Source organism: Daphnia magna, linkage group LG10 (genome assembly GCF_020631705.1).
Source record: "Daphnia magna isolate NIES linkage group LG10, ASM2063170v1.1, whole genome shotgun sequence".
Taxonomy (NCBI): domain Eukaryota; kingdom Metazoa; phylum Arthropoda; class Branchiopoda; order Diplostraca; family Daphniidae; genus Daphnia; species Daphnia magna.
In genome coordinates this window covers 595,997-614,192 of record NC_059191.1, presented here as the reverse complement: position 1 = coordinate 614,192, position 18,196 = coordinate 595,997, and the positions used below count along the sequence as shown (strand labels likewise).

General features: G+C 41.5%; 6 protein-coding genes across 8 annotated transcripts; 5 read left to right on the top strand and 1 right to left on the bottom strand.

The window, feature by feature from the left end:
* The first annotated feature begins 185 nt into the window (after positions 1-185).
* Positions 186-3,428, top strand: LOC116932542 (FAS-associated factor 1). Of its 3 annotated transcripts, XM_032940305.2 has the most exons (12): positions 186-326; positions 387-570; positions 652-720; positions 779-1,036; positions 1,094-1,296; positions 1,358-1,544; positions 1,609-1,831; positions 1,904-2,049; positions 2,115-2,269; positions 2,339-2,638; positions 2,705-3,041; positions 3,108-3,428. In XM_032940305.2, exons 2-12 carry the CDS (start codon positions 532-534, stop codon positions 3,186-3,188), a joined length of 1,998 nt encoding a protein of 665 aa, XP_032796196.2. In that variant the 5' UTR covers positions 186-326; positions 387-531; the 3' UTR covers positions 3,189-3,428. The 3 variants fall into 3 exon arrangements, with proteins under 3 accessions (XP_032796196.2, XP_032796197.2, XP_032796195.2); XM_032940306.2 differs by lacking the exon at positions 186-326 and having other exon boundaries at positions 340-570; positions 1,388-1,544; XM_032940304.2 differs by lacking the exon at positions 186-326 and having other exon boundaries at positions 341-570.
* LOC116932411 lies at positions 3,076-8,121 on the bottom strand. Its single transcript, XM_045179922.1, has 14 exons — positions 7,662-8,121; positions 7,375-7,603; positions 7,156-7,315; positions 6,914-7,094; positions 6,731-6,849; positions 6,405-6,645; positions 6,183-6,317; positions 6,007-6,118; positions 5,346-5,810; positions 4,928-5,130; positions 4,715-4,855; positions 4,547-4,654; positions 4,051-4,485; positions 3,076-3,986 (listed from the first exon to the last, which is right to left on the bottom strand). Exons 1-14 carry the CDS (start codon positions 7,800-7,802, stop codon positions 3,822-3,824), a joined length of 2,835 nt encoding a protein of 944 aa, XP_045035857.1. The 5' UTR covers positions 7,803-8,121; the 3' UTR covers positions 3,076-3,821.
* An 84-nt stretch (positions 8,122-8,205) lies between these two features.
* Positions 8,206-10,234, top strand: LOC116932545. The gene is made up of 10 exons (XM_032940310.2): positions 8,206-8,353; positions 8,448-8,563; positions 8,631-8,735; positions 8,806-8,907; positions 8,974-9,075; positions 9,141-9,245; positions 9,303-9,398; positions 9,469-9,567; positions 9,639-9,872; positions 10,065-10,234. The coding sequence occupies exons 1-10, from the start codon at positions 8,333-8,335 to the stop codon at positions 10,156-10,158; spliced, it is 1,074 nt and encodes a 357-aa protein (XP_032796201.2). The 5' UTR covers positions 8,206-8,332; the 3' UTR covers positions 10,159-10,234.
* Positions 10,235-12,201: 1,967 nt separating this feature from the next.
* On the top strand, positions 12,202-13,291 carry LOC116933562. Its single transcript, XM_032941314.2, has 3 exons — positions 12,202-12,440; positions 12,786-12,941; positions 13,000-13,291. Exons 1-3 carry the CDS (start codon positions 12,432-12,434, stop codon positions 13,171-13,173), a joined length of 339 nt encoding a protein of 112 aa, XP_032797205.2. The 5' UTR covers positions 12,202-12,431; the 3' UTR covers positions 13,174-13,291.
* A 305-nt stretch (positions 13,292-13,596) lies between these two features.
* LOC123477072 (cell wall protein DAN4-like) lies at positions 13,597-15,870 on the top strand. Its single transcript, XM_045180342.1, has 2 exons — positions 13,597-13,642; positions 13,718-15,870. Exon 2 carries the CDS (start codon positions 14,818-14,820, stop codon positions 15,733-15,735), a length of 918 nt encoding a protein of 305 aa, XP_045036277.1. The 5' UTR covers positions 13,597-13,642; positions 13,718-14,817; the 3' UTR covers positions 15,736-15,870.
* A 936-nt stretch (positions 15,871-16,806) lies between these two features.
* On the top strand, positions 16,807-17,791 carry LOC116932410 (BUB3-interacting and GLEBS motif-containing protein ZNF207). The gene is made up of 3 exons (XM_032940202.2): positions 16,807-16,980; positions 17,038-17,146; positions 17,203-17,791. The coding sequence occupies exons 1-3, from the start codon at positions 16,852-16,854 to the stop codon at positions 17,685-17,687; spliced, it is 723 nt and encodes a 240-aa protein (XP_032796093.2). The 5' UTR covers positions 16,807-16,851; the 3' UTR covers positions 17,688-17,791.
* Positions 17,792-18,196: the final 405 nt, after the last annotated feature.

Here is an 18,196-nt window from a genome sequence, read left to right as displayed (position 1 = left end):
TTCAGGAGTTGACTTTTAAGCGGGTAACACCGAAGCTGCCACGAAAGCGTTCTTCAACCAAGGTCAACCGTACTTTCCGACTACTTGCGAGTTTTTAATTTAGCCAACATAAGTAATGACCTTCGGACCAACACCAGGTTCAGTGCTTTTTAAGTTCCCCAAGGCTGCTAGGCACGAGTCGATGTCATCATTTAAGCCATTTTTGTAATTTTAAGCCTTATATGTCAAAAATTTCAACAACAACAGACTGATTGGTAGAAGAAGCCATCTAACGGTCCATCAGGCAATTATTTTCCCTCTAGCGGAAATAAAAACTACAACGTCGAGTTAACGTGACTAGAGTTTTTTGTGTTAGAATATTTAGGTGATTTTTTTTTTGTTCACAGATTTAATCAACTACTTCGAATCGTTCAGAAGGTTTGAAAGGTTGTATTATTGCATCTTTAAATTGAGAGCTTTGGTTGTCCAACGTTTGCCGTCGGAAACGTTCCCGACGAGTTTTTCATTCAAATTTGACAAATAAGGTTAAAAATGTCCATTAATAGAGAAGAAATCTTAGCAGACTTTCAGGTATTGAAAAAAATTTGTTTATTAGTATCAAAATTCCATCACGCGTTTACCGTACATCATAAATTATTTTTGTAAATTCAGGCTTGTACTGGTATTGAAGATGTGGGTGAAGCCTTCATGCACTTGGAAGATGCAAATTGGGATTTATCAGTATGCTCTATTTTTACATAAATTTAATATCTGTTAACTTAATCAGGTTTTTCTGCAGGATGCTGTATATCGTGTGCTACCACAGGGCAGTCAAGAACTGCCATCTATGCCTATACTTGATGATAGCATCCAGGTGATAGAAGAACCGAGTCTGCCACCAGGATTTCATTCAACCAGACATCTCTCATCACCACCTAATTTAGCTCAATTATTGCAGCCGGTTCCACTAGCGTCCATAAGCAGAGAATCTCTCCCAAGGCGAACAAGGATACTAAACTTCTCAATAGTTTTAAATGATACGACAACTTTAATTTTGGTATTCAGATTGTCTGTTTCTACCTGAGGCAACATTGAAACATTTAGCCATTTTTAGGTCCCTGAGACCCAAACTGTGGGTATGATCAAGACATTAATATGCTCTGAACTTGGAATACCAGTCTGTAAACAGGAACTGTCAGGTTGGAAACTAGACAGGCAACCCAGGGATACCACCGTTTTGGAATCACTCAACCTCCCAAAAGAGAACACCTTGTACTTATCCGTTAATGCAGATGAAAGGGATGCAGCTACGGAAGAGTATGAATCTGTCACGTTATTGCCCAGACTTTCAAAGAACGAATTCGTTTTCTTCAATCAGGAGTGTTGCTCGGATGACCCAAACCTACAGGCTCAGCATATTTGACATTACGCACAATCAGACACATACCATCAATTTCCCTGGCACGAAAACGTTATTAGAAGTCAAACGTGATGTATCTGATTTGACCGGCATTCCCGTACGCAATCAATCATGGACTGGTTGGCCACCACTAATTACAGATGATGTAGGTATTCTCAGAAACTTTTTTTTCTTTAATGTTTGTAAATAAGCTCTTATTATTTTTTAAGCTGGTACTAGGAGCGTCTGGAATCAATCTAATGCATGATCTTACTGTCAAAGAGTTGGTTAAAGAGATTAATCGACCACCTGAAGTTGTACCTGTACCAGGAGGCAGTAATAGTGAACCTGTCTCGGATGATGGAAGCACGGCTGATGAATATGAAGATGCCTCTGATGTCGTAATGGAAGACGAATTTCGTGAGCTGATCCCTTCACGCCCGCAGCCACTAAGTGAGAATAAAATAAGTCGAGAAAACATTTGAAAATTGACAGATTTTTCTTAACACATTTCCTGTTAACTAGTGCCGGAGGGCATCGAAGATGAGACAATGGCAGCCATTCACTTTGCCGAAGGTTTTGAACAACGCTATGGCCCCTGTCACCCGACATTTTTTTCAGGGTCGCTAGACGATGCAATGAAAGAAGCTTGTCACCAACCGGCTCGCGATGTATGTATACAAACATCGTACTACTTTCCAACCGTTTTTAATCGTTCATTTGGAAATTTTAACAGAGAAAGCTACTTGCTGTTTACTTGCATCACGACGGTTCCGTCTCGAGCAACGTCTTTTGCACGCAAGTGCTTTGTTCAGAATCGATTGCATCTTTTCTCTCAGCAAACTTTATTATCTGGGGTTGGGATCTGACAGCCACCTCTAATCGACTGCGGTGTGTTTAGTTTCCCAATTGAATGTTGCGTGAACAATTGATTGATAACTTCTCTTCATTACGGTCTAGGTTATTGAATACTATTGCTCGTCATTTTGATAGTCTGGCTTCTAGGACGCTCAGGAATTTCGAAGTGGATAAATTACCCTTATTGCTGATTGTGACACGCAGTCGGGCGACCAACGAAGTCCTTGCCATGATTCCGGGAAGCCTCAATGTAGACGAGATGATGACACAATTATTGCATGCTGCTGAAATGTTTAGCGAACAACAACGGGTTGAAATAGCCGAGGAAGATGAGCGTTCGGCCAGAGAAACGGTGAAGCGTGAGCAAGATGAAGCCTATCAATTGTCTTTAGAAGCCGATCGGTATGTTGCACACCTTCATTTTGTTTTCTAACCTTACATCGGCCCATATCGTGTATTTTTATGTAGAGCCAAAGAAGAATTGAAGCGGCAAGGAGAAGCAGTCAAGCAACGGCAAGAGGAGGAGCAGCGAGTTAAAGAGGAACAGGAGAAGAGATTAATTGAATTTACCCAGCAGCAAAAGGAAATGCGGAGACTGGAAGTTTTGAAGCGGTTACCAGCTGAGCCGTCCGCCGACCAATCTGCTGGCAACATCACATGTATCCGTTTTCGTCTACCTGAAGGCAAAACATCGACGCGTCGGTTCCGGGCCGATGAACCGCTACAAGTCCTGCTAGATTACCTGCTTGTCGAAGGCTACCCTCATAACGACTTTAAAGTCTTATCTAGCTGGCCGCGCAAAGATGTAACTTACAGATATTTCTCGAGTAAGCGCCTTATAAATTAAAATTTTCTATTTGAAATTTCACAGCTCACAGCCGTCGATTCGACGGAGACTCTGCGTCAACTGAAATTAGTGCCGCAGGAAACACTCATTATCGAAGAGCGATAAATAAGTATCAAGCAGCTTTTTTTTGGAAGTCGGGCCAACGTTCCAGTTGTGCTCTTGATATTTCTATTAAATTGAGAAAAAATAATAATTAAAATTAATTCACATGGCAAACCAACCCGCTCCACTCCTACAGGTTTCGTTTGGTTACTTTTATTTCCTTTAGTTTCCCTGTTGTCTTGTTTTCAAATTTAAAAAGAAATTGTATTAGCCGTACCCAAGATTACATGAAAAAGGAAAGTACGAAATAATCTTGATTTTATATTAACCTGACGCTTCAGGACATGGTAATTGAAATAATTTTAAGGAATTAATTTTTAATTGACACGTAATTGCATTGGTAACTGCACGATGGTCACGATACGTAAAAAATAACATTACAAAAGAAAAGCCAATTACGAACCATTACGAAAATGGTTACTCGCCCACATTAAAAAAAACATGTTTCGCCAGTTAACTTGATCTATTTACTATGAAGCAGTGCTGGTCACAGAGTTCAGTAACTATTGGTTATATCGTGAGCATAGTCAACATACATTAAGGACAACGTAGTGGAAATGGATCCTATTTTATGGCCATTTCAGCATGCAATTTGACCTCCTTTTGAAACAGTAGGTGACTAACTAATTCTACTTACTATTGAATGCTGCAGCTCAGCAATTCGGACAAACCACAGCAAGCTTTTTGTGGGTAATCCGGAAAATGGACGAGGTTGTCGTAACCGTAGATGTAGAAGAAGCCACGATAATTACGCCAGACGTAAGCCACCTGATGGACAGGGACCATTCGCACCGACTGACGCTAAAGGTTGAATTTATGGTAACATTTTAGCATTCGATTGCATAAACTGGAATTGAATCGAAACCTGAGCTATGGTTTTCTCCGATGAGAGGCGTGCACGATGTTCATCTAAAAGTTCACGGGATGCATGATTTACTGCCTCATCCGGAAAGAAATTAATGGGCCAGACCGCAGCTTTCTCTTCATCAAAGGCAACACGGCCTTGTACGGAGCGGATCAGCAATTCCGGCACAGCTGTACGTTCCACGATACGATCCGACTTGTACAATCTCCAAGACACGGTCAATTGAAGCGACAGTTTTAGTTGACCGCGTGCCAAGCAGGTTTTGCAAGGAAGTTGGCCCGGTCCCAAGCAAACGACACAACGGCGCTTGCCTCCTCCGCCACATTGATAGCAAGCCTTAGGTATGACTGGAGCATTTGCCCTCTGAGCTTCGGATGCACCTCCACTTTCTTGTTCCAGTATTTTCCCTGTGCCGTTACAAGCGTTGCATTGAATCTGCTCACCCAAGAAAGACGTGTCAAGTCATTGGCCTTAAATAATTGACTGTCGAATTTACTTCTCCATTGCCGAAACAGCTCCAACATCTTCTCCTACCCATCGTAGAACAATCGTAGCAATTAACGACCCGGGCAGAATGAGGTACTTCCACAACTATTTGGCCTTCCTTAAATTGTAGTCATTTGTCTTAATTTATCTAATTGTTTGGCTCCAACTATCCTCTTACCCTGTATGGATTCGGAGGAACTACGAGGACATCCCATGGTTTGGGTGAAGGCCCTCTGTCAGCTGAATCAATCACTTGCCCAGTGTATGGTTCATGAATCCAGACAGCAGTTCTCTTCTCCGTACATGTTTCCAAATTATACTGCAAAGAGAAACAATATCATTCTACTGTGCCGCTCATCATTACGATTAGAAATTTTCAAAAAAAGTTTACGTGAAAGGCAGAAGAAGCTGTGATGTCCATGATCGTCATTTCTCGTGCACACGCCAAGCCCCAACAGCGATTCTGGGATACGTAAGAAAGCACTGCATCCCTTGCTGTGAGATCGTCAATATTCGGCACTGCAGCATTTCCACGTCTGGACGACGAGTCTCCATCTCCGGAAATAGGTTCCGGTGGTGGCGGTTTGATCAAAGCTGCAACAATAATAAAATTATACTATTTTCCTCAACTATTCCAGAAAGGTCGTCAGATTGTTATCTTCAGTTTGAGATAGCGTCGGTATGCCGGTTACCAAACGAACTGAAATACAAAGATCTAATACTGTGAGATCAGTTTAAGCGAAAATTTTTTTAAAACCTGAAATAGTTTGTTATCAAATCACTTAAGCGATTAAAAAAGATGCACTGACTTGTTTCGTACGTGACATGTTCGTAACCTTCAATGATAAACTCATCGAAAGCACTGGACGAAAGTTGGCTCTTATAGCCTTCTTCAGAAGACAGTCCAGCTACCGGCAACAGGGATGATTTAGGCCTCACTCCTTGATCCTCCGATTGTACATGTCCATCCAGATTTGCCACTTGTCGAGAAGTCGAGGTTTCGCCGTAGCTGGGTGGTGACCGCTGGAGAAGAATTGGTGGAGGCACAAATCCTCGGGAACCTGGAATGGTTACCGCCGTTCCATCATCATCTAAGGAATAATGGAATGAAGGAAGTGTTTTCATCATGATAACTTGTCCTGGAATTTCTTCATAATCGTTTTTTCTAGACTGACGTTGATCTGCCATGGCTCGTCCAGAGAAAACAGCAGAGTAGTGAAATAAAAAAATTCTAGGTGAATGGCTGAAATAGCATTGGTCCCCCACACTCGTTCACAATAACTGACTGTAACTTTATCTTACCTGCAGAAATTTTCTTTTCATGATTTTGGTTATCTATATGGCCAACTACCTATATCTTGCAGTTTAGGTGATAAGATAGGTAGTCGTTATGGTGATTGATATCCAACGTGTAATCTTTTTTTCAATATTTTTGGTTATTCAGTTCTTTCTGAGTTTATCTTTTTCAGAGACCCAGGTAACTACAAAAAGTGAAAGCCAGGCAAACGACAACGACGATGACGAGTAAAGCAGCCCAAAGAGGAAGTAAATGTTGCCGGTGAGGTATTCGGTGGACGCGGATCTATTGACAAATTTTGCGTTAAAGTTCATCATAATACAATGTAAACAATAATAAAATGTATAACCTGATTGTCAACGGAAATGCTGACAACAGCTCCTTCGCTTAGTCCCGTAATGTTCTGTCCAATCTCCATGTGACAAGGAACGAAGGCTAACCCCGTAATGAAATTCGAATGAGCATTTTCGATATGTTTAACTAACTGAAACCCAAGAGTAAAAATAATAATAATAATAATTTATGCAATGACTTCACATTTTTTACAAGAATTATTTTGACTCAAAGTTACCTTTAGGTTGAATGTAGTGTAAATGTCAATACATCCGCCAAACATGGAGCCGATCGCCACGAATTTTCCGCATGGACTCGTCGCTAGAGCAGATATGGGTGAAAGATTGTAGGGAACACTTTTGATGAGGAGAAAACTGGACGTGTCCCATAGTTGAAGAAAGCTGGGTAGTTTCGATTTGATTGGGTTGGTGATGGTAAACAGCCGTGGTCGTTGACCATCACCATCACTTTCCGAGAATCTGAAATTAAATTTAAAAGTCATTTAAAGCTTCTGTGAACACGTCAAATGGTCCACCACGTTTTATTTTATTTTTCATTTTCTACCTGCATCGCTTAAATAGGTATTTTGCATCTTCTGGACGGCTCCATTCAAGCTGACATAGCTTGTTGCCATCTTTGGTATTCCAGACAAACGCACTACCATCTTTCGATACACTAACAATCTGGAATTGAACGATGTCATTAAAGTTGAACGTCAAAAAATTGAATTTGAACCAGTTGCAGTACTTTTTGACAATCAGGGCTAAAATCGATATCGTCAACTTCCTTTTCATGGGCTTTGATGTCCCTCAACGGTTTCAAGGAAGGAAACTGCCACAGACGGATGTAGCCATCACATCCACCAGTTGCCATCAGTTTGCCATTTGAACTGATTCTCACTACTTTTTGGAAGGACTCTTCTGCTGGGCTAAGTTGCAAAAAATCTCATATACATGCCAAATCTAGAAGACATGCAAATGTTTACTTACCTCATGTCTGTTTTTATGCTATCCAATGGATGCGCTAACATTCTTAATCTTCTCTGGCTGAGTAATCCTTTTCGAAGAGACTCTGGAGATTTGATTGAATTGCCGTCACTTTCCTTTTCAGATGGTTTTCTCTTCCTAACAGAGTTATCTGGACTCTTTTCTAAGAAAGGAAAAACTAGGCAATTAAATGTCAAATATTCAGATCTCAGTGATGTATACCATTTTCATTTTGATCACTGTAACTGTAGCTTCTAGCAATCTCGAACTTTTTATTGATGAAATAGAGTTGGGAATGGTCATCTAGCCCAGCAACAAAGTAAAGTTTTTTGCACTTGGATTTGGTATCCTCGTAGGAGGTGCAGTTCATGACTGCACGACTTCCTGTGTCATGTTTCCCAACTTGAGTGGCCACACATTGTTCTCCATTGAAGGTTAGCTGGTAAATTGCCTGCAAATTTTTTTTCATTGTTATTCAATCAACATTTTCATCATTCTATTGAACGTACAAATCCGTTTGAAACTCCTGTTTTGGCTGCCCCACCTCCACCGGCAACGACAAAATGTCGGTCGGTCAACATATCGACCGCATAAAGCGGAAAATTCACTTTCGCAGCAGCATCTCCTCTTAATTCCTGTGCAGAACTCATAGTGATCGTTGACGAATTATTCACCGGTTAAAATTGACAAAAGGCTCGATCAAAAAATGAAAATCAAAAGAATAGCTGACGACATTTGACACATCGCAATTTTTGGACGTTGCCAACATAAATAAATCATTTCGGGTCGAGCAAACTCGGTGGGAAATCTCAAATCGTTCTCAGAGCCTCAGATACTCAAAATACTAAACTATCCGCAATTAATTCATTAATTGTTGTTTTTCAAAGAAGATCCCATCTAATCTCAGTTCAACAGAAATGCTGGGTGGGTCTGGGGTGGGTTCCAAACATGACTATTCATTCCTAGAAACCAATACAGAAATGTACGCTACAGAAGATAACTTTGTGTCGCTACTTACGATTAAAAACGTCGAATATTGCGCTTTCAAAAAACACTATAAAAATGACCCGAGGAAATCAATAGGGATTCATTTCAACGTTGGCCTTGTGGTCAAGTAAAAGAAAAGAAAACTTTTGCTTTAAGTTTACCTAAAAAACCTGTTTCCAGCTGTGGTATTGTCATGAGATGCACGTACGTTCCGGTAAGTTATTTTTTTCTTTTTTCTTACATTTCTTGTAATTCGAAACTGGCCATCCTACTTTGACTGCGTAAAGTATAGTAAGTTCAATTCACAGTTGAGCTTCGTGCTCTGTGCCGTTGCCATCGTTGGGTGTTGGCCTCTTCATCCGCTGGAGCCATCAACGGATGAGCTTTCTGTGCCCATTTCATCATTTCAATCACCACTAGAAGAGTAAACAGTTCAATTTCCGCTAAAAAATTTTCTCAACAAAGAGGTTGATAGAACGGAATATCTTTAGATTAATTATGGGTGGATTTTTGAGCCGTGCCAGACGTCGAGAAGACAAAGAAGAGACTAGTCCAAGGTTAAAATCTGAGGCCGAGGCAAAACCGGATCAAAACGAGTACGTAGGTCGTGACTCAGGGCACCGCCATTCGGCTGAACTAATTTTTTTGTTTTCATTTGACTTACAGGATTGAGGTTAATCGACACAGAAAACAAATTGCTGAGTCGCAGCCGAGTTCTGACGAACTCACAGTTGGAGTCGACCCAATCGAAGAATGTGAATCATCAGAGTATGATTCTGATATTTAAATCATCTATGAATAATAGCGACTCACCGTGATTTCCTTTACAAGTAGATGCGTTGATTTGGTTCGGTCTGAGGAGATGCCAGCTGATGAAATTTCGCTTGCCTTCGATGCCGATCCAGTTCCCGAACTACCAAGTCATCCAGCATCCGAGTAAATACAACAGTTTTCTTATAACTTTGATACGTGAAAAGTAAATGCTGGCAATTCACCTGTAGGGAGGAGGTAGTAGACGTTGAAACTGAAGAACAGGATAATAATCGAGACGTGAAAACCTCTCCACACCATCATGATGAAATCCAGGAATCGTCTTTCAATGACAAGTATACATAGAATTCCTCGACCATGATTCGTTCAGCCTAACCGTTGTTCAATTTTAGTGAAAATGATGTGAACGTGGATGTTTCTCGGGAACAACACCACCCGGACTCGTCTCTCCATAAGATGGATGAACCTTTAACAGATTTTCCGTCCAAGTAAAGGATTTTTATCCCAAACAAATCTGAAATTTCAAAGGAGACTTGAGTTAAATATCATTGGCTATAGGGAAGAAGAGGTTACCGTCGAGGAACCAGAATACGAACGAGACGTGAGATCGCCTTCCACAATCCCGTTTACCTTTCCGCAACAGATTCTTTTTGATGAGTAATTATAATGTTACCCGTTGTTGCAACACACGAATACGATTTTAATTGTCATTGCTTCTGTTTTGTAAGGGATGCGGACGTGATTGTGGACGTATTAAGTGAAGAACCTCGCCCATTTGATCCATCCATACATTTGATGGCTGAACCGGTTATTTTTCATCCGCAACCGTTACCTGTCGAAGACGTGATCGAGTTGGACTTGGACATTGATGACGAATTGATAAAAAGGAAGAAGAGAACTCTCCAGAATCCTAATAATATTCATCCGGAATTGATAGAGTCACAGCCAGGACTCGACGATGAGTAAGAGTTGTTGCCCGTGACCGGATACTTAATCTTTTAGATAATCTGAAATGATGAAATATTTTATGTCTAATGTCGTCGTTAAAAAGTATTAAAATTCTGGCCAATAAAACTACATATGTTTATCAATCAATGGTTAATTCACGTATTTTAAGGCAATTAAAATAATCACGCGTTATTGGATCCAACTAGGGACTTGATTGACTTAAACGTGGATACGTACAAGCGGAAGAAACGAGCGCGGAAGATCCCACACCATCAGACAGTGCTGGACAACCCAATCTGAAGCTGATCAATTCAAAGAAAATCTTCGTTATACATTTCATTTACAGAATACCAAAATACACCTGCCATGAATGTCATGTTTTCAATGCAATTTTCAGTCCATTTAAAAGACCTGCAGAAAAATAATAAAATAAATTCTTTTTGAAAATAAACAAGACATTGGATCTCAACCCTGACATCAAGCGTGTTTCATGTAGTAGTTGTTATAATGTTGTTAGGCTAACAGAACCACTTCGTATCACGACTGTCGTACGTAGGTCAACCGGGAAATGTCGAAAGAGGTTATTACCTTCAAAAGATGGTTGTTCGAATTAAGAGGCGTATAATAATTTTCCTGGTATCACATTCAGCTCCTCACCAGGAGGCTTATGTAACTCAAAACGGCGGCGCTGGAAGGGAAAAAAAAAACATGAGAAATTTTCATAATTCTGATGCAATATGTACCGCATTCTCTCCTCATTTTGTGAAGTGACTTGCAAGTGGACGTTAGATTCAAATTGTTCTGTGAAAAATGTTTTTCCGAATAAAATGCGCAATGCAATTTCTCATTCCACGCATAAAGTTATTCAATCAGCTGTCTTCGTTTTTGCTCCGTTTCCTTATCAATGGTAAATTTAGGAAATAGCATTAGTTAATATTTTTATGATTACTGAATCACCATTTCTTTATATTTCTTGAGTAAAGTAGGCGAAATTCCGAGTGTTGTGCCCACGAACGAAGTGCAAGACATCGATGAACAATCGGGCCAACTAAAGACCATGGAAGAAAATATTTATGAACAAGTGGTGGCTCTTGAAGTTAAATCAAGCTTTCTATGAACAGCAGCCACTCACCCATGTAAGAGATAACATCGTAGCAGCAACTAGATCTTCGGTGAAATCTTGAATGTTTCTAGACATCTAAACACGCAACTTCAAGGTGCCCTACATCTTCCAAGGAGTCCCTACCTCATGTCTTGTCGTTTCTGTTAATACAATTCACATATTTTAACAAAACTCGTTGAAGATAATTGATCGAATTCAACCCAAACTTACTTGACAAATATTCACTCGATCCTGAACCATGCGTAGAATTAAGCAGCCAAGCCTACGTAAAATTTAGAATTAGGGATATATCGTTAAATTTAGCCTGGCTGATTATTTTTTGCGTTCGGTGTGTAACTTGGGTCGCACAAAACAAACGTTATTCTTCTTGGTATTACAGTACCGCGAAACTTGTTTCAACTGGTAAAATGAAAGGAACATGTGTAAGGGGCATTATGTAGTGGAAAAGGCGATGATTAAATAACTATGCAATAGCTTACGTAAGGTCACTGAGAGTGATTTCGTCATTGTAGTGGATATCAAGTCTAAATTGAAGTTTCCTTGTGTTCTACCCGGTTTTAGCGCAAGAGAATTAGAAATGAATTTGTTACACGTCGCCACGACTTTGATTACCTTTTAAGCTAATGCAGTGACGCGCAAGCCGTCACATAGCGAGTCGGGTACTTCAGATCCCAAAATTCAAAGTTGGACATGGAGCAGCGTGAGTCTGGTCACGACAATTTTGATAAGATTTCATAGCTGAAATCTAGAAAGAAAAAGCATTAAAGTCAATTTCAGTTTTTAAATCTTTCATGTCTTTTACCGATTCTCGTTCAGTTGATACGCCATCTAATGCCAACATCGGAGGATGTCCCTGACATTGCTATTGAAACGCCACGCACTTATGCTTTGGAGTCATCCGACCAGCTGCCCAGCACGTAGTCCTTGCCATTATTGAAGACGAGCCTTCATATTTTTGGATGTTTTGCATGTGTGAGTCACGCTGCCTGCGTATGGCCTACATGTTTTCAAGGTGTTTTTTTTTTTTGGGGGATCTTTACTTAAATTTTTAAAACCAAAATTCAAAATATTTTGTAGAATTCAAAAGCCATTTACTCAGACTGCATTTTCAAAAATTGGCCTAGAAAACATAGACATGAAAAGCAGTTAAAATAAAACTAAAAAACGTAATGTATGAATTAGTTATAAATGCTTAAATACGACCATGATGGCCAACGAAAAAAAGAGAGAGTCGTTCAATAGGAAGTCCGGAAACATTTTTGTTTGTTGTTCTGGATCCGCCCAAAAGAAAAGTCAAGGCGAGGCCATCTCGGTAATAACGGCCGTTACTAAATAAGCGTAAGCAATCCTCCAACCGAGATCAGACCTCTCTTTGGCGTCACAACTGTCGGTCGTTGCAATCCACTCGTCCCAGCCACGTTCGTGAATCTACTCAACTAGCTCGAGAAAAATGTTTAAGGTAAACAAAGTTTCTTACTCGATTTTCTTGTTATTTGGCGCTAGACAAAATACGTGCAACTGACCGAAGAGTCCTTGGTGACCAACGCACGATGTTTTTTTTTTCACGGTTAGAAACACGTTTTCCGTACGTGCCTTCGAACTCGGCCAGAGGCACTTTCACTTGAATGGCGCGCAATTCTTTTTTTTTTTTTTTTGGCTTGTTGTGTTTCAAGTTCACGTCCTCGTGTGTTCCAAATACTTACACGTACCTCTCTTCTGGGGGCTTCTAACCTTGAGCTGGAAGAAAACAGAGCATAATTAGTCAACAAAGCTGAACAACTTTTGTTTCTTTCCACCTACCCAGACAGTGTCCATATCTTTGTTGCTGATGGCACTCTTGGCCAACGGACTGCCTCGTCCTACAATCTCTAAAGAGTCTCTGAGGAACAAAATAACTCCTTCCATGACCTTGGTGTTCCAGTCGCTCCACAATGCCGCCACTATCAAGGCTTCTGAGCAGGTAAAATTGATTAAATGGTTTTTTCTAAAACACGATTCATACGTTGTGCGACGGATAGGATGGACCGCATTTCGTGATGCCCGAACTAAATGTCGGAAACGAATTCGCGGAGGACGAGATGGCGTTTCGAGCCAAGCCAGAAGATGATTTTTCATTAGATAGGGGAATTTTTGGTGACACAGAATCTGGAAGAATGCCACGTATTGTCATCATGCCCATTATCGCCATCTAACTGCAAAAAGAAAATCAAAATAATTGCTGTATTTCGTAACAACTCGTCAATTCCCATGTAACCCGCTCATATCATTATCTATTATGTCATAAGAAGAATACAAAATTTTATACTCTTACTTGACCATTTCTTTTGAAAAGTTATCCAACTGGTCCCTGCAGAATTAATCGTTTTAAAAGAATTTAGAAAAATGGGATAAATGAACTTTACCGGATACTGCCATTGTCAGTGGCTGTGGTTATGTAAAATCCTTTGGGATTAAAAGGGCAAAGACCGAGTTGGGGTGGATTTTGCTGGGGTTCACCTGTCAATGACCGTAAAATCTTTTCGATCGGGGATTGCATCGTCCGCAATGGAGACGCTAGATCCACCCTCTACGTATATAAAGGTCCAACATCCAGTAGCAAAGGTCGTCATTATCAGTCTGCAAGTCGTCCGATGCCGGTGAAAAATGGCACCTCTTCTCTCCGTAAGTTGAACCTAGAAAATTTGTATTAAAAAAAACAAACAGTTTAACTCATTTTTCTTTTAATTGTGTATATAGTACATAGTTTTAATTGGCGTAGCTTCCGTGGCTCATGCTGCCCCGGTATCGGACCCCACGTTCGGAAGCTACGGGATCCGCTTAAGAAATCCAGATCCTACAAATAATCGCCAAAGCCAGTTCGGCTATCCACCTGTCCCGCTGATTATTCCTTTCCAGCAACAGCCCTGGATCCCACCGTTTCGTCCCATCAACCGCCCATCCATCCCGCCATTATGCCGACCTTGTTACAATTCACAACCAATTGTCGGAAGGCTTTCTACTCACCAAAATGTCGACGACACCGTGCAAAAACAATCAGGAATGATTGAAGATTGGCTTAATTGGTGGCCTAGTTTGCTCCAGCCACCGCCCATTTGGAGCGTTTGCTGTCCCAGACCAACAACTGTCAAACCTCTGCCATCAACTACTAGTGCAACTGCAGTGACAACGTCTAAACCGGCTCTTCTTAGAGTCGGCCCTAATCCAATGATTTGTTTGCCGTGCAATGCGCAATCAATGAATTCAGAGGGCGTCCGCAATCTCGCTGTTCTTCCTCTGTTTTCTGTTAACGCAAGTGAGCCCAACTCGACAGATGTTCCAAGCGGCTTTTTAAATTGGTTCGCCAATCCTTTAGGCAACATTTGGAGAGAGATTTGCTGTCCTGTTACAACAACCGGCAGACCAGACGTAACTACATTAATCACTAACGCAATTCCCGAGACAACAACAACGCCCTTAAATGCAATAATGTGCACTGGCTCAGATGATGAAGCTTCTGGTTGTTCCAAATCAATTTTCCATCTGAGAACGACTGAGGCGCCAACAACTCCACCAACCACTTCTGCCAAAACGACGACTTCTACAGAACCAATCACTGCCAATCCAACAACTACTGCCAGGCCAAAAAGCACCTCTTTACGGCCAAGTACAACTTCCATTCGCCCATTGAATATTTTAAGAACAACCTTCGCTCGACCCTCCTCTACTCGGCCAAGAATTTCTGCCAAGCCAACCCCTGCCAAGTTAATCGATCGACACTTTAGAAACAACTCGCCCGACCACTACTTCCCTGCCCACGACATCGACTACCACGTCCCCACGACCGCAGACAACAACGAATGTTCCAGCAGAAATTACGAGTGAAACAGCAACTACCATTTCAAGTTCAACCGCAACGACAGGACCCATCCCTGACGCAATTTTCGAACTTAACCAAAGGACCCAACTGCCAAACTTTTATCCAAGATGGAATTCCCGTTGAAATCTGTGTCAACACCACCCCAACAACTACGGAGATTGAATTTTCAACAGAAACTAGCACTTCAACTACTGCCCTGACAACTGAAATCCCGTCAACAGGCATTCCAACAACTCCACAAGCCGAGACGACAACAACAGATCCAGCCGTCACAACTGAATCCGCACGAACAACGACTGCCACTGCATCAACGGAGAATCCAACTGCCATTTCAACAACTGCCCAAACTACTTCAACAACAGCGCAAAATATCGCAAATAGTGCAACAGCCGAAACTGCCTCAAAAACAACTACTCCAACGACAGAAACATCATTGCCGACAACCGAAATCGTTCCAACAACTGCCGAAACCACTGCTGCTAGTGCAACAACAGCAACTACGGAAGCCGCCCAAACGACGACAGAAATCCTTCAAATTGCGACCGAATCCGTTCAGAGAACAACCCCAATCTCTTCAATAACAAGTGCAACTACTGAAATCACTGCCACAAGTGCAACAACTTCACCAGCTGATGCTCTTTCAACAACAACCGAAGCTGCCGAAACTACAATTACTAGTGCAACATCTTCACTCACTGCCGCTAGTGCAACAACTATCGTAGCTGAGACATCTTTAGCAACAACTACATCAACAACCAAAGACGTGCCAACAACAACCGAAACCATTCCCATTTCAACTGCCGAATTTGCCTCAGCAATCACTGCCGAAACCACTGCCACAAGTGCAACAATTTCTCCAGCTGAGGCTCCAGTAACTGCCCAAACTACCGCCTGTTAGTGCAACAACTTCAACAACTACAAGATCCACTTCAACAACGATTGAAAGCAATCCAACGACAATAGAAACAAATGCAACAACTGTTCAAGTTTCAACAACAATAGAAAGTATACCGACGCAAACGGTTGGGGCATCATCAACAACCGCTCCAACAACAACTTTAGCCGCTATAGTGCCAACTGTTCAAAGTACATCTACAGAAGCTGCTGCTACAACAACTGCCGAACCCACTCCCGCTGGTGCAACAACTCAATCTGACATCCCCTCAACAACCATTACTACAACCACTGCCGAAACACCGCCTGCTAGCGCAACAACTTCCGAAAACGTCCCCACTAGTGCAACAAGCCCAACAACGTTAGAGACCGATCCCCAGAATACGGTTGAAGCCTCATCAACAACAGAAATCGCTTCCACGTCAACTGCCAAAACAACTTGGACAACAGAAGCCCCTCCAACTGCCGAAATCAATGCAACAACTTCAACAGCTGAGAGTCCTTCAACGGTAGCTCCAACAACAATCACTGAAACCGCTCCAGCAACTGCCGAAACCACAAGTGCAACAACTAACGCAATCACGCCGGAAGCCTTTCCCGCAACTGTTCAAACAATTTCCGTAACAGATACAACTGGAATCACGACGGAATCCAACTGAATTAGCCTTAGTCAACATGTACCATAACAACCCGTCCCTTTAATTCACTTACTTTTGTTCCGTCCTGGCGAAGCTGGATGTCCTCGTGACCTTCATTCCGTTCATCTTCTTTCTTATTCTTGTCCTGTCGTTGGAAACAGCTGCAAAATAGAAAATTTTGCGATTAAGTTAATTCACTACCATGATCATTTGCGTACGTTATCGACCTATCCCCTCATCACTATTTAATGTAATACAAATCTTTAAAAACCACCCGTATGTGTCATCTTCATTTTAAAAACAAAAAGCGAAAGTCATTGAGAACTAGGCTACACATCCAACGTGATGCAGGTCATTTGCATAGTGAATAACTGGGTCGAATCGAATGAACCCTGAATTTACGTACAATACGGACCGTATAAAAGGGTAGTGATGACATTACACCACCAACTCTCGTCGGATACACTAAATCCGCAAACAACATGATGAAAGGAGTAACTGCTTTTTTATTATTGGCTCTCGCATCGTACGGTGTCGATGCTCAGGAGCCACAAGAGGCCCAATTAGTTGAAGTGTTTCAAGAAAGTGATGCCATTCCATCGCCTGACGAGGTAAATCTTTTTAATTTCTATAACAAAATGAAATTAAATTGCAATGACTTGGAACAGGCTAGTGGCCGTTCATTCGGTATGTTCCAGAATTTCGACGCCCTGACCTACAAGGAAAATTTGCTGCACAACAAAATCAGTTTTCTCTTCTCACTCGTACCTCGTCCAAGTTAATTAACCTTAAAACATTTTTAAATCTAAACAATACTGAAACTATCGTTTTAGACGTAGCGCATTGGAATCGACCGCCATATCCAGGTGGGTTGGGTCCCTATCCGATGCAGCCGGGAGGTTTTCCACCTGGATATCCCGCCCAACTGCCTCAAACTGGACCCTTACGTCCTCCCCCCTTTGGCGGAGGAGGAATTATTCCCAGTCAAGGATTCTATCCTGGTGCTGGTTTTAATAATCCTTATTATCCATCAATAGTACCTGGTTATCCTGCAATGCCGCCCGGTTTATATCCGCCCGGTATTCTACCTGTTGTTTCCGAGAACAACATCACCAATGCGTCGGGTGGGAGCGGCGTTGGTAATAAACCTTCGGCATCAGCTGCGGTCGCTGCTCCGGCACCTTCAACAGCTGCTCCCACGACAACGACAGCGGCTGAATCTGGAGCAGACGATTCAGTTGCGGCGGCAGCGGAAGAAGAGGAAACTAAACGACACACAATCATTAAAATGATGCCCAAATCTTTTCATATGAATTGACTATATTTGACAAAAGTCAACAGCTTACTTCACTTTTGACTTATTAAAATGTAAATATTTCAATTAAAAATGCACAGAGCAAATTACAGAGCGACCTCTTGAAACATTCTAAATTACGTTTTACTTGCCGGTGGTGTCAGTTGACGACGAACACGGAAAACTGGAATCTATTTTGATGAATCTTTGCGGATTAATCCAGGCCAAATCAATTGCCAATGCGACACCTTGCCTGGAAATAATCAAAAAGAATAATCAAGTTTCATATGGTCTTAAAAAATAAAATACAAATTACGCATATTCACCTGTCATTTGACTTGAAAGTCGAATTAGAGAAAACTTCAGCACGTGTCAGGTGAACTTTGATGTTTTAGAAGAGGGAAACAAGGTGACCTCTAAATTGATTTACTTCTACGAATTTAGAACAGCAGACAAAAAGGGAGGATAGAAGAGTCTTTTCTTCCCTCCTATTTAAACATAAAATGGCAAGAATTAAAACATACCGCCCGTCT